The sequence below is a fragment of the Asterias amurensis genome, chromosome 2 (genome assembly GCF_032118995.1).
Source record: "Asterias amurensis chromosome 2, ASM3211899v1".
Lineage (NCBI taxonomy): Eukaryota > Metazoa > Echinodermata > Asteroidea > Forcipulatida > Asteriidae > Asterias > Asterias amurensis.
Window position 1 is genome coordinate 5401081 of NC_092649.1, and position 14366 is coordinate 5415446.

The 14366-nt window shown below is 40.4% G+C and overlaps 1 protein-coding gene across 1 annotated transcript in view; it reads left to right on the forward strand.

Annotated features, from left to right (window-relative positions):
- Positions 1-911: 911 nt before the first annotated feature.
- LOC139933911 (ATP-binding cassette sub-family C member 9-like) overlaps positions 912-14366 on the forward strand; it is a 33655-nt gene continuing 20200 nt past the window's right edge. Inside the window, exons 1-11 of the mRNA XM_071928143.1 lie at positions 912-1430; positions 1936-2616; positions 3001-3282; positions 4871-5056; positions 6479-6634; positions 7560-7715; positions 8502-8636; positions 10217-10379; positions 10855-10895; positions 12476-12634; positions 14020-14121. Coding sequence (XP_071784244.1) covers positions 1957-2616; positions 3001-3282; positions 4871-5056; positions 6479-6634; positions 7560-7715; positions 8502-8636; positions 10217-10379; positions 10855-10895; positions 12476-12634; positions 14020-14121 — 2040 coding nt within the window. The 5' untranslated portion in view covers positions 912-1430; positions 1936-1956. The remainder of the gene's footprint in view (positions 1431-1935; positions 2617-3000; positions 3283-4870; positions 5057-6478; positions 6635-7559; positions 7716-8501; positions 8637-10216; positions 10380-10854; positions 10896-12475; positions 12635-14019; positions 14122-14366) is intronic.

The following is a 14366-nucleotide window of genomic DNA, read 5'->3' on the forward strand; positions in this document are numbered from 1 at the left end:
AGCTAAACTTATATAGTCCATATCAGCGGGTCCAATCAGCGGTTGTTTCGCGCACTGAGCCTCAATGTAGAAAATCAGTCATTTTCTGAGTGCACTCTGCGAAAATGAGTTGCAGTCACACCCGTTGGGTTTTACACACCACACCCGTTGGGTTTACACACAAAATGACGATTGAACTCGTCGAAGTAGTGCGTAGAAAATCCCTCATTTACGCGGTACCAATGTGGACTGTTGGTGTGCACGTTGAATGGCCGTTTATTTGCACAGGATCACCTATATCTTGAGTTCCGGCTGCGATAAAGGTGCGGATTCTGGCGTAATGAGTTTTGCACACATTATGCAACGATGGACGGAGTAACGAGCTGTGGTGAAAGTCAATCAGATCTTCGGTTCAAAATGCAAGAAGGCCGTAAAGTCGCACCAAGCGTTTCTGCGCACATAATATTTCGGTTCTAGTGTTTAAAACCTTGTATTTCGGTGGTACATTTTGTTCAATCTCAACGCGTTGAAAATCGACCCTGTAGCGTTCAAAATAACCTGCAATACCAGGGACCCATCACCGAAAAAGGTGACATATGTCGCGCGACGCATTTCTGTGCTACTTCTTCGGATAACATTATCCCAATTTAAACTAAAAAACAGTCCACATCAGTGGTTCTTTTCTGCCGTTATATAGGCACACATTGATCCGTTGTAAAAATCGACTGTTTTCTGGGTGCGCTCTGCGAAAATGAGTCAGATGTCGCACCCGTTTGTTTTACACGCAAACTGATAATCGAACTAGTAGGAGAGTGCAAGAAGAAATTCCAACGATCATGGAGTTCCACGTGTTTTCACGCGTTTGCGTGTGTACTGTGTTGTGTGCGCATCCGGCTCTCTTCTTCTGACGCAAAATGAAAATCAAACTCACAGGGTCTTTAGTGAGCATGGGTTGAGGTTTCCATTCGATAAAGTTGCTTTGAAATCAATGAATTGTAATGAAAATTGCAGTACTGAATGACCCATCTTTTTAGTAGAATCCTCGAAAGCTTGGGTCCGGAAAAATGTGTCTTCGTATCGACTCCGAAGCATGCTGAGGGGGAGAGAAAAGTTTCATCACTGGGACTCGGGAGTCGAAATGTGCTGTCAGAGACATTTTTGTTCGGACATTCCTCGCAAGTGTGCCCTCCAAAAAGTTACATAATCATTAATCGGCATTTAGTGACATTGAATGGTTTATTTGGAACAACAATGGAGGAGTCATACAGAGCCCACTGCCGTGGTGATGCCGTCAAGAATGTTTACAAGCTGTGCTGTCCACAACAGAGTTGGAGTTGGACACTGATGACCTCACCGGGTGCAGTGGGTAGACCGTTACCGGCTTTCGCAGCGGAGGCCCCGGTGACTTTATCGTGGTGTTCAGGACGACTTCCTGGTAATCTCGGAGATTGGTAAGCGATATAACCATGGAGGAATAATTTAGATATAACATTATCTCTCTCTGTTTGTACCAGAATTTATCAGTAATCAGAGAATCCATAGGAGAATGCAAACCATGGAGCCAGAATATAGTAGAATATGGAAAACATGGTATTTTGACCCTCCATTCCTTGTGATTTGACCATGGAGGAAGACATTTGACCAACCATGGAGGAATTCCTCCATGGACCAACCAACCGCCCGTCTCTGCTTGACTTTAATGTTAAAATTTAACAGTTAGATTTACAAGTCTTCTTCTACCTCCATGGATCATTGAAAACATGGACTCTTTATATAATGCAGTTTGTTGACTCTCAGCCATCCATGTGAAGAATTACCATTGGATCATCATGGAGGTTAAAAACAAAATTGTACTCTGAAATTCTACTTAATTTTAATATATTTTATAGGAAACTAGTTTGAGGTTTCTCATAAGGTGAGAATTGTTGAACTTCTAACTTTCTCTTCTACATATAGGTCGGTAATTGGCACTCAACAATGGAATCAATCAGTGATTTGAGAGATGCGTTTTTGAACTGGATGTGTGGCACCAACTTCACCCAGCCGGTACGAGCCAACATTCGAGCGAAGTCTTTCGGGCTCTTCGTCGCCGATCAAACGCTCCTCCAGAATACGTGTCTGGTGGATACAGTCACTTCCATCCCTCATGTTCTAGCAATCCTCATGTTCCCGTTGATCCTGATTTGTATCCGTTGTTGTAATGCTAACCTTAAGGGTCTCTTCAGATCCAAATACCTCATCAAGTATCCTGGCCACGGTAGACGCTGGGTGTGCACCTTGCTCCTCATCGTCGCTCTGATAGGCAGTGGCGTTGAGGGAGCCCTAACCGACGCAAGGTACCGACACCATTCACACCCGACCCAGCCTCACTTGTACCTCCCAGATGCCTGCGCTGTCCTGGCGACCATTCTTGCCATCCTCTTCATCCATCAGATGGAGGTCTGGAGACGGCCCAAGATGGCATGGTTATTGCTCATCTATTGGTCGGCGGCAATCGCTGGGAACTCTATTTACTTGATTCATTTGGACTATCGGCAGTTAGCAGAGCCAAATATTGCCACCTTTGATTTTGCTGTGATCACCCTTGCACTTCATGGCATGTTACTCCTAAATGAACTCAATGTTATAAGGTTAAAGGCAAGTATTTGTCTAGTCAACTGATCGAAATTACCTAGCGCAGACAAATCTTTGTTAAATAGCGAAACAACTGTTATCAGCCAAAATACAAAAACGTTACATGTTGAGACCAATAAAGAACAAACTCCACGTCAGTGAAGTTTTAATAATTAGATGTCCCCTTGATTCAATAACTGAAAGTAATAAAAGCAGGACCGATCTAAACTGTGGCAGTAGATAAATTCTTATTTGGGTAGAAAGACTTATTTGTTTATTTGTTACAAAGATTTTCGAAAAACCACAAAAACCTGGGCCCTTAAGGTTCAAAACACAAATAAAATCGACACTGAAAGAGTTAAAACAGCAACATTTAAAACAATTATTTACAATGTCTTTACTCAAAAGGTCGTCTTCAGAAAGTCTCCAAGAACAAACTCCTCAAAGCCCCATGAAAAGTTTCAGGACTCGGTAAACTCGGAGCTCCCCTCCGATCTGACTGATCCTGAGATGCACTTCATGGATGAGAACTGCAGCATGCTCTCCCGTATCACATTCTACTGGCTCGGTCGTCTCCTCAAGATTGGTTTTAAGCATCCTGTGGAATTGAAAGACTTGGGATCTCTGCCGGAGATCCACCAAGCACGATTCAACCACGACAGATTCATGAAAGTGCTTGAGAAAGAAGCGGTATGATTATTAATTGTTGACATAAGTATCCTAAAATGTGTGTCAGTTGAGTCTTGTCTTGTCTTGCACTGCACCAGGAGCGTCACTGAGTGACAGACATGCGCGCTATATAAGAAGCCACAATTGTTATAGTTGTCTTGTACTGCACAAAGTACCTAGGGCCCTTCTCAAACCACGACTTGGGCTCCGGCTCAGGCTTAGGTTCCGCGTGCTGTGTACGCAGCTCGGCCTTTAACCTGCATTTTGGAGCAGCGCGTTTTGCATGCGGAGCCTGAGCCGGAGCCCAAGCCGAGGTTTGAGAAAGGCCCCTGGTGATTATCAACATGCAGACCAACTTACAACGCCTTAACTCAATCCATCTTGTTTTTTTAACTTTTATTTATTAAGATCTTGAAGGAGCCTACATCAGTACAAAACGGTATTATTAGACTGGCCCCCTGTCTTTATCCGCAAGAGAGGCCAAATGATTTAAGTGGAAAAACTTGCAGTGTTATGATTGGTCTAATTCGAAGTTCAAGTGACTAAGTTTGTCAGCTATTATACATGTACACACCAGCAGGTAGACTTATGGACAAGTCGTTATAACGGTTTGTCGCAGTGAGATAGTCGAGTCGTGGTGGTGCGGTAATGATGGAGGTTTCCACAAGTGAATACTGCTCTTGTGAGATCACTGCTATTACGTGAAGCTGCTGGCTGAGAGCAGTAGTCTCGCGGGGGTGCCAGCGGTCTCGTGAGATTACTGTCAATGTCACTGGAGTGGAATCGTGGAGAGAGTCGGAACGCTATCACTGCGACAGACATATAATGACTTGTCCACAAGTCCAAACAAACCAGCAGGTACCTCTACTTACGGTTGTCTGCTAATGTGTGTACATAATGTGGGTGAAATGTCATTTTCATTTTTATAGTAAGGTGATGAGGTTATTGTAAAGAAGAGATGATGTGAATAAATGCCATTTTCAAAAAGCAATCAATCAATCAAACATAATCTGTAAAGCGCCTAAATCAAAATGTTGCTCAAAGTCAAAGGCGCTGAGGCACAGAAGAAATAAAAAGTCATTGATGATAGGCCTCCTAAAACAAGTGGGCTTTCAGAAGTGTCTTGAATGTGTTGAAGGATGTTGTGTCCCTGATGTGATTGGGAAGTTTATTCCAGAGTTTGGGTCCATATACCGAGAAGGCTCTATCAGCAAAAGTGATGTGACTTGTTTTAAGTTAGTGCGGTTAGTTATCAAACTCATACTTTTTAAAAAAAAATTATTTGGTATAATTGTAAGTTTGTTTCCTATTTGGACACCTTTTTAAAGTATTGTAAGTTTAACTAATCTTTTTATAGTAGCGCATTTCCATAACTTTTTAAATTTCGCGGTTTGTGGTTTTAACTATTGGCTGGTCCATTTTGTGGTTTAAATTTTTAGAAATCTTGTATGCTCTTTGGGTTTTTTTTTTTTTTTTTTAACACATGTACTCTTGTTTGCTGCTATTTTTAATGTGTACAGCGCCTTGGGGTCCAGTTGTGGATGTAAGGCGCTTTATAAGCGTTGTTTATTATTATTATTATTATTATTTGTTTATTTTTTTTTTATAGAAGAAAGCTGCAGCAGCTGGAAGAATGATTCATCTATGGAGAGTTTGCTTCAGGGCTTATTGGTGGGAAGTCATGACAACAGGATTGCTCAGACTCATAGCGGAGCTAGTGCGTCTTATCAATCCTCTAGCTATCAGTGGTCTTGTCTTGTACATCACTGAAAACGAAGTGGAAAAGAGACAGAAGGTTGGTTTATTTAATTATTATTATTATTATAATTTTTTTATTTATTTAAATTAATTCATTTTTATTATAATTTAAACACAATTTTTCTTTTTTGAGCGGCAGGGTTAATTTCCTTTTTGTTCGAAATCATCGGAGAGTTACTTGTCTGGTGCTTGATTTGTGGCATATATGTCGTAGAGTGTCGTGGCTGAGCGGATAAGAGCACCAAACTCAAGCTCTGCTGTTTTTGTTTTTAAAGCAGACTGTGGGTTCGAATCCCGGTCTTGACTTTTGTGTCCCTGAGCATTACACTTAACTATAATTGCTCCTCTCCAACCAGGGGTAAATGGGTACCTGTGAGGGCAGAGGTTGTTCTTGTGATTGATTTAACTTAGTGTGTTACATATTTGGTAGCACAGGCTGTATACTCCCCAGGGAGCTGAGATGGTTTAAGGAATGAAAAGGCCCATCAGTGATCAGGGTAATAATGTTGGAAGCGCTTTGAGACATGGTGTATAAAGCGCTATTTATAAATACCTCAGACAGCTTCGCTATTCCTATTGGTGGAGAGCGCATCACGTGGGGTGTTTAAACATTTGATAGTGACCAGTGTTTATAACCGATTGTGCGAGGATACTCCGCGCAAGTCTTGGTGCAAAACATTTCTTGCTTTGAGCGATGCGTGTGCTGTCGGTGAGTAGGCCGCGCTGTGTGTGAAAGGAAAACAAAAACATGTTGCACCAAGACTATACGCGCACCAAACTGTCAGAAATAGGAGTCTTAGTCATAAAAATGCAACACACGGACGTCGTACAGACGTCGTACATGTACATACAGCACGTCGGAAGTCAAAGTTTTAACCAAAAAGGCATTTATGAATGGGAATAAAAGAGCAGTGACTCGTTCTTTAATGATAATAATAACACAGCATTTATAAAGGCTCACAAAATCTGCCGTTTAAAATCTGCCGTTTAAAACATTGCACGGTCGTTGTCGTGTGATAAAGGCCCTCGCCTTCAGCTCGGGTCTTTATCACATGGCAACAACCATGCCTGTTTTAAACGGCCGTGAAAGAACTTGTCGCTACATTTAAAAAACAATTTCTATTATTTTTTATTATTATTTATCCTCATCATCATCATTTCACTGTCATTTAGCGGTCACAACTGAGATTCACTTCACAACGTCATGCCACAGATACCTCCCTACTGTGTCTTTATTGTATATGTATGGAACATCAGTAAAAAATTTGAGGATTTTTTTCTTTCTTACAAAAAAAAAATAAATAAATTATTTGGCGGGGCGAGGGGGGGGGTACTTCTGAGGGAAACTAGTGCGTTCAAATATGGGAACAGTAAGGGGGAGTCCCTCTATCCCCTTTCATGCATTTTTGTATTTTTTCCAATTCGAATGATATTTTTTTTTTTCCTCTTAAATTTTCAGCAAGAACCTCATTATCTGACGATTCAAGAGTTCTTCTCTAACGGGTTCGTCCTGGTGGGTTTGATATTCGTCAATACTATTACTCGGTCCATGTGCCTGACAACGTACTGGCACTGGATGGTGTTGATGTCACTGCATGTGTTCAACGCGATACAGGTAACATAGAGCTTCAAGCACTAACCTTTGACCCCCTTGCATGACTCGTAGTGGCAGGAGATTCTGTCCCCCCATTCGGAGAACTGTGTACTGTGTACTTCTGATAGCGCCCTCTGTTGAATCAACATCCTTCAGCCCATGTTAATTTCCCATACGGGGGACAGAATCTCTTGGGGACAGATTTTCCTATGACACCGACCAGCACCTCCTCATCACAATGTGCATCTACCATTTCTGCCATTTTGAGAGACAAGCCCTAAGTGTTTATTTTGGCTTCCAAAAATATCAGATATTTACATTTTTTTCATAATTTGAACTTCCTGTTTGGACTGGAAGGAAAGGTCAAAGTGGGGTCACCTCTTAGGATAAAATGTCAGATGTGTAAGCTACCAGATGGCATAAAGATTATCAGTGTTGTAGTCAAGACCCGATAGTCCAGGACCAGGACCGAGACCTGATGGGTGATGGATTGAATACATCCACTTCAAAGACACTGGACGCTATTGGTATTTGTCAAAACCAGTCTTCTCACTTGGTGTATCTCAACATACATGTATGCATAAAATAACAAACCTGTCAAAGTTTGAACTCAATTGGTCGTTGAAGTTGCGAGATAATAAAGAAGGGAAAAACACCCTTGTCACACGAAGTTGTGAGCTTTCAAATGCTTGATTTCGAGACCTCAAATTCTAACTCTGAGGTCTCAAAATCATATTCCTGGAAATTAATGTTCTCGAAAACTATGTTACTTCAGAGGGAGCCGATTCTCACAATGTTTTATACTATCAACCTCTCCCCATTACTCGTCACCAAGTAAGGTTTTATGCTAATAATTATTTTTAGTAATTGCCAGTAGTGTCCACTGCCTTTATTTGTGTAAATTTATGTATATATGTAAACATGTATTATGTCTATTTATTAACAGACAGTGGTTTACGACAAGTCTTTGCGATTGACAAACTACAGCAACTGCAAAGGCTCACTGAATGTTGGTCAAATCACCAATCATATCTCCACGGATGCCTCCAATATTTATTCCTGTTTCACGTTACTGCACCAAGCCTGGATCATGCCATTGCTGGTAAGTGAAGGGTGTGTCAAGTAGTTTTTCCTGAGTCAGCCCTGAGTCTCTTTGTGCTCATTCGAGTCTTTAGCTCACGTTTCTGCACAAAGCCTCGATCATGCCATTGCTAGTTAAATACAGGGTGCGTCGAGTAGCTTTTCCTATGTCAGCCCTGGGTCTCTTTGAGCCCATTCGAGTCTTTAGCTCACGTTACTGCACCAAGCCTGGATCATGCTATGCTGCTAAGTAGAGGGTGTGTCGAGTAGCTTTTCCTTCATGCTATTGCTGGTTAGTATAGGGCAAGCCTCTCTACCATGGACGATGCATCTCCTCACTAACACCATGTAAGGATGTACTGAGAAACAATTCTCATTGGCTCCCAAGGATGACTACTTTGCATTATGCTTGTAAGAAACTGTCAAGCGCTTGTATGATGCTTAGTACGCGCGTTTGAAAATCTAAGTGTTTTGAAGCAAAGCAAGTGAATCATGTTTTTACACGATCCCCCTAAACTGCATACAGTAACACATATCACAAGATCAACCACAAATGAGAGGGGCCCCAAGACTTGATGCCAATTTAAGCTTTACCATACTTGACTGTGCACTTGAGTCTATCGGCCACAGACCAATTTAAAATTTGCTTGATTCTAGCACATTTTAATAAAATGTTTGTGACACAGCCGCTCTGATTTGGTTTTTATTTGTCTCTTATTGAGCCTCTGTGATGGTTAAGTTTTAAACATGTGAGTAAGTTTTGGAAATCAACATTTTCAAAGGCTGATGTTTGTTTTTTTCATTTCAGGGATTTCTTACAATCTCACTTCTGTTTTTTGAGATCGGAGGTTCGGCTGTGCTGTGTGTAGCAGTCATGGCCATAACTATCTTAGTCCACTCCAAGGTTGCCTGCTGGGTGGCCAAGATACAGAAACAAGTACTGGTAAGTGTGGATAGAGATTTTTGATTTGTTCAGTTGAGGTTGAGATCATCATCATTATCCGGTAAAGACTTTATAGTCCATGGCCGCCTCATCATAAAATTGTAAAGGAGGCGCGTTCCTGAAGTCGCCGCCATTATCTGTACTCTCTCAGTCGCCGCTATTCCGCATTACTCCACTTTGTGACGTTGTCTATCCGGCGCAGCTTAGGGCGGCCTCTGCCTCAAATTGTACCTGTAGGCAGATCATCTATAAGTGCGCCAGGTGGGCCTCCCTGTCTCTTCACATGAGCGCACCACTTTGCCTTTTACTCGTGTGATTTAAAACACCATTCAATTCAATTTATGTGAACTTTCAACTTTCATATCAAGTTTAAATGACTCCAGTCAAAATAAAAGATGTACAAAAAGGACATCACATGAAGGGAATTTATTTTTTATTTTTTATTTTTTATATAAATGTTTGTTGTTTTATCTTATTATTTTTGGTTTTCACCCATACACCGATGTGTGTTAGCACTGTATACTCAGTACTTTCCCGAGTCCTGTGAAAAAATATCACAGGCATGTTACTCGAGTGGGATTCGAACCCAGGATCCTTGCAATTTTAGAGCAGTGTCTTACCAACTAGACTACCGAGGTTGCCCGGTAGCTAGAGGCAGTTCGAATCCTTTGTTTTGGCAGGGGGTACCACATCGATATAAAAGATGTTAAATTTGCATCGGGGATAAAGAATATTCATTTTGGTTTTTACCCATACACCGATGTGTTTTAGCACTGTATACTCAGTACTTTCCCGAGTCCTGTGAAAAAATCACAGGTTTGTATTTTAATTTCAAAACAGACACCATGATTCATTTCTATTGTAAATTTTTGTTTGGGGGATGAACAGAGAAATTAACGAGAGCAGGACTTGAACCTGCGACCTCTAGATTAACTCGAAGAGGTTCTACCAACTGAGTTATCTAGCCCTAATCTTGCAGAAAATAGTTAATGCCCTGACGTTTCAGAGTCTTTCTCAAAGGCTTAAAGGCAGTGGACACTATTGGTAATTACTCAAAATAATTATTAGCATTAAACCTTTTTTGGTAACGAGTAATGGGGAGAGGTTGGTAGTATAAAACATTGTGAGAAACGGCTCCCTCTGAAGTGGAGTAGTTTTCGGGAAAGAAGTAATTTTCCACGAGTTTGATTTCGAGACCTTAAGTGTGACAAGGATGTTTTTTCCTTTCATAGTTATCTCGCAACTCCGACGACCAATTGAGCTCAAATTTTCACAGGTTTGTTATTTTATGCATATGTTGAGATACAGCACGTGAGAAGACTGTTCTTTGAAATTTACCAATAGTATCCACCGGCTTTAATGACCACACAACCAACATGACCAGGTAAGAGTGTAACATAAGCAGTGAAGTGGGAATACATGAGTGGAGTTAAAAAGCATGCAGGAAAAAAAAAATGAATGGGGAAACAAAGGGGGGGGGGTGGCAGTCTCAGGTCTAGCTTTAGCATGTTTAGTTATGTTTTTGTTTGTTGAATCCAAAATAATTTAAAAAAATTCCTCCGTTATTTTAACTCTCTCAGTTTTTCTCTGATGAGCGACTGAACAAATGCAGCGAGATGTTCCAAGGAATCAAACTCCTGAAGCTTCACGGCTGGGAAAAGCTCCACTGTGAGTCTATCAACAAGGTCAGAAGCAAGGAGTTATGGGAGACGCTTAAGGTCAACGTACTCATGGCTGTATCGGGTGAGCAACCAAAGTGTGATCTTAGTTTCACTCAGGTCAACAAAATAATGAATGATCTACAGTATAGCCAGATAGTGTGTGTTGAAGGCACTGGACACTATTGGTAATTACTCAAAATAATTGTTAGCATAAAAATTTACTTTGTAACGAGCAAAGGAGAGAGCTGTATAAATAAATATCATCCTCATCATTCAGCAGCTGCAACCGAGATTCTATTTACACTGTCTCGCCAGAGGTGTTTATCCATCATCATGTTTGGAAGTTCTACAATTTCATAAAAAAATATATTGAAAAAAAATGTGTAAAAAAACCCAACAAAACACTTTTAGTTACGAAGCGCATACTGACAGATTTGCAATTACAATTACAATTACAAAGGGATTATTTAGTTAATGTATTAAAATAGAATTGTTCCATGTATAATTTGAAAAAATTATTGATGAAGTTATAATTGATGTTTTTGTATTCTTTACAGATGTCTTGACCTTCATATTCCCATTTTTCATCACCTTGACGGTAAGCATAGATTGCTCAGATATTTTCAGTGGCAACCACTTCCGTTGAAAATCAAAGACAGTTTGATAACAATTAACAGTCGCTCTTGTAGGCCTATGCACACAGAGAAAAAAGAGATCGCCAGTCCATTCTTGTTGCATTGTTGTACCATTTTTATATTCATGTACATATATCTTATGTTTGAAGGCCTCTGAATAAGTCACCATCATGTTTCAGAAACATGGAAAACTTGTTAAAACAAAAAGAAAAAAAGCTAAAAAGACACTGGACACTATTGGAAATTGTCAAAGACTTCTCACTTGGTGTATCTCCCCATATGCATAAAATAACAAACCTGTGAAAGTTTGAGCTCAATTGGTCAAAATGAAAAAACACCCTTGTCACACAAAGTTGTGTGCTTTCAGATGCTTGATTTCAAGACCTCAAAAACTAATTCTGAGGTCTCAAAATCAAATTCATGGAAAATTACTTTGTTCTCGAAAACTATGTTACTTCACAGGGAGCCGTTTCTCATAATGTTTTATACTATCAACAACTCCCCATTACTCGTTACCAAGAAAGGTTTTATGCTAAGGATTACTTTGAGTAATTACCAGTAGTGTCCACTGCCTTTAACAATTACCTGCAAAATATTTATAACTGACGGCCAAAATACTCGGGTTTTGTTTTCAATGATTGAAAACTTAAATTTGCCTGTTTTCAGGAAGTGCAGTGCTTCAAACTCTCCCTGATTCTGCAGAATATGCCAATGGTTGTTGAATGTGATTCTAAATATCTCCCTGATTGTTGTACAAAACCTGCAAAAAGTTGGCAGCTCTGACCACTAAGCAACAGATGTTTTTATGAGTAGTAGCCTGTTAAAGCCATTAGCCTTCATTGAGGTGGCCGTCTGTGGCCTGGGGATGTTGGGCGATCTCTCTTAAAGCCATTGGACCCTTTCGGTAAACACTATTGTCCAAGGCCCACACTTCGTGTATCACAACTTCTATATAAAATAACAAACCTGTGAAAATTTAGGCAATCGGTCATCGAAGTCGGGAGAAAATAACGGGAAAACCCACCCTTTGTTTCCGCATTTTCGCCGTGTCATGACATGTGTTAAAATAAATTTGTAACTCTCGATATCGAGATTTGATATTGTTTTAATGTTCTCTCAAAAAGTAAAGCATTTCATGGAATAATATTTCAAGAGAAGTCTTTCACCATTACCATCTGTAAACCCTGTAAGTTATTTGTAAATCTGTGAACTTTTTTTTTTTTTCCTGTACCGAAAGTGTCCAATGGCTTTAAAGTATGAGTAAGAGAAAATACTTAATTTTTCGATATAGCATTACGGATCGCCCAGTTATAGAATTTCCGAGTTTGGCCACTAAAACTTGAAAACTATACATCCTTTTCAGTTGGTGTGAATGGGCTTTATTGTCAATGCGTGGGTCATTAAACTTATTGGTTGAGCAGTTAATCTGCCAGGGGAAGTCAGCAGCACTACTGGCTTGTTCTTTGGAGATAACAGGTGTGAGTTGGTGAAGACAAAAAGGGTGTATTGTTTCTTCAATGTAGTTTTCCCATTGTACTTTCAGGCATTTGGTTCCTTCACCATCTTAAGCAACAAACCGTTGACCCCAGATGTGACCTTTTCATCCTTTGCACTGTTCAACATTGCCATGAGCGTCATCTATAACTTTCCAACGGCGCTGGCGTATTATGTCAATGCTATCATCAGCGTTCGACGAATCCAGGTCAGTATAGTTTTTCATCCCATTTGATAACAATTAGTATTGTTATACCTCGGTAACAAATTGTGAAGTTTGATTGGTCGAGAACCAATCATGTGGCCTGCAACAAAAATGCTTGTTATACCTTGGTAACAAACTGTGACGTTTGATTGGTCGAGAACCAATCACGTGAGGTGCAACAAAAACGCATGTTACATGGCTCGGGGGTCGGGTAACATGAAAAGTGATGTACATCGGTGTACATCACCTTGATCGTTCCCAGTGTTGGTCGATTTCCAGCGCTGTGTACGGAACACCCGCGGGTTCGAGGGAACAGTCAGGAATTGTTTCTTGTTCGTCTGCTTATTAAACAATGAATACTCCATCGTAATAATATTTGAAGATAACAACCGAACTTCAAGGTATAACAAAACAATTGTTGCACGCTGTGATTGGGGTCCGTGGGTTTTGTACACCCTCGGGGGGAAATGGCACCCTCGGCTTTGCCTAGGGTGCCATTTCCTACAGGCTTAGTGAAAATGTGCTAGATTTGAGCACATTTGTGACCCGCTACATGAAAATGAGTCAGAAAATGAGTCAGATGTCGCCCAATGGGTAAGTAATTTTTTTTTTACTTTTTAAGATCTATATTTGCATGGTTAACCTTTAGAACACTTACTTTTAGGCAACAAAGCTATGAATACAACAATTTTGTGATCATACTTGCGTCTAATTTGTATCCTTTTCCACGAAATGGTAGTTTTTTTTTACATCACTTTACTTGTAATTCGTTTTTCAGAAAAAATTATGTATTGGCTAATTTCAAACGGTACTAACTCAGCAACGCGATACACCTCAAAGCTTATACATATACGTGTACCAAATTACTGCTGTTGGTGTGTTCTTTCATAACTCAATTGTCAACTTCTGACTCATTTTCACGTAGGGGGTCACATTTTAATAAACCAATTCCAGGGTTTATGAAAGAGCAAGGCATGCTGAGAAAAAATGGTGTAGCGAGATTTATCACCCCTGGTAACGAGGTCGCTCTTTCCTGCTCTCCCCCCTCTATAGACCTTTCTCTTTGCAAGCACTTGTTGAGCAACACGGTTCGCTGCAGTTTTTTTTAACAGTGATTGTGTAGTTCTCTAGTGAAGTGAGGGCGTGTGAAAGTACTCTAGCATGGAGAGCTATAAAACAATGATATCATTTGAGAAGGGGTCTAATGGGGGGGAGGGGGATAGCCGGCCCACGGAACAAAAAACCAGCAGGATTGTTTGATTACTGTTTCTCATCCAATGGTATGCTCAAGAGGAGAAGGGGTTGCAGTCGGGGTCAAAATATACCCCACATGGAACATTTGAGTGTCATTGTCAAATAACCAATTTTCATCAATCTTTTGGTTGAAGGAATTTTTGTCGGCGCCTGAAGTTGAAAAAAGATCGGATGAATGTGTAGATGAATATACGGAATCAAAGCCCTCGTTGTCTCCAATTCATGAGAATTCAAATGTAAGTTCAGACTCAATGGAATTTAGTTTATGATGTACCACAAATGACAAGAACGTAGCGAGTGCCTGTAAGAGGGGTATAAGGCTCTGTGCCCTTCTTAAAGGCAGTGGACACTGTTGGTAGTTGCTCAAAATAATTATTTGCATAAAACCTTACTTGGTAACGTTGGAGAGCTGTTGATAGTATCTGTGAGAAACGGCTCCCTCTGAAGTCACTTAGTTTTCAAGAAAGAAGTAATTTTTCAC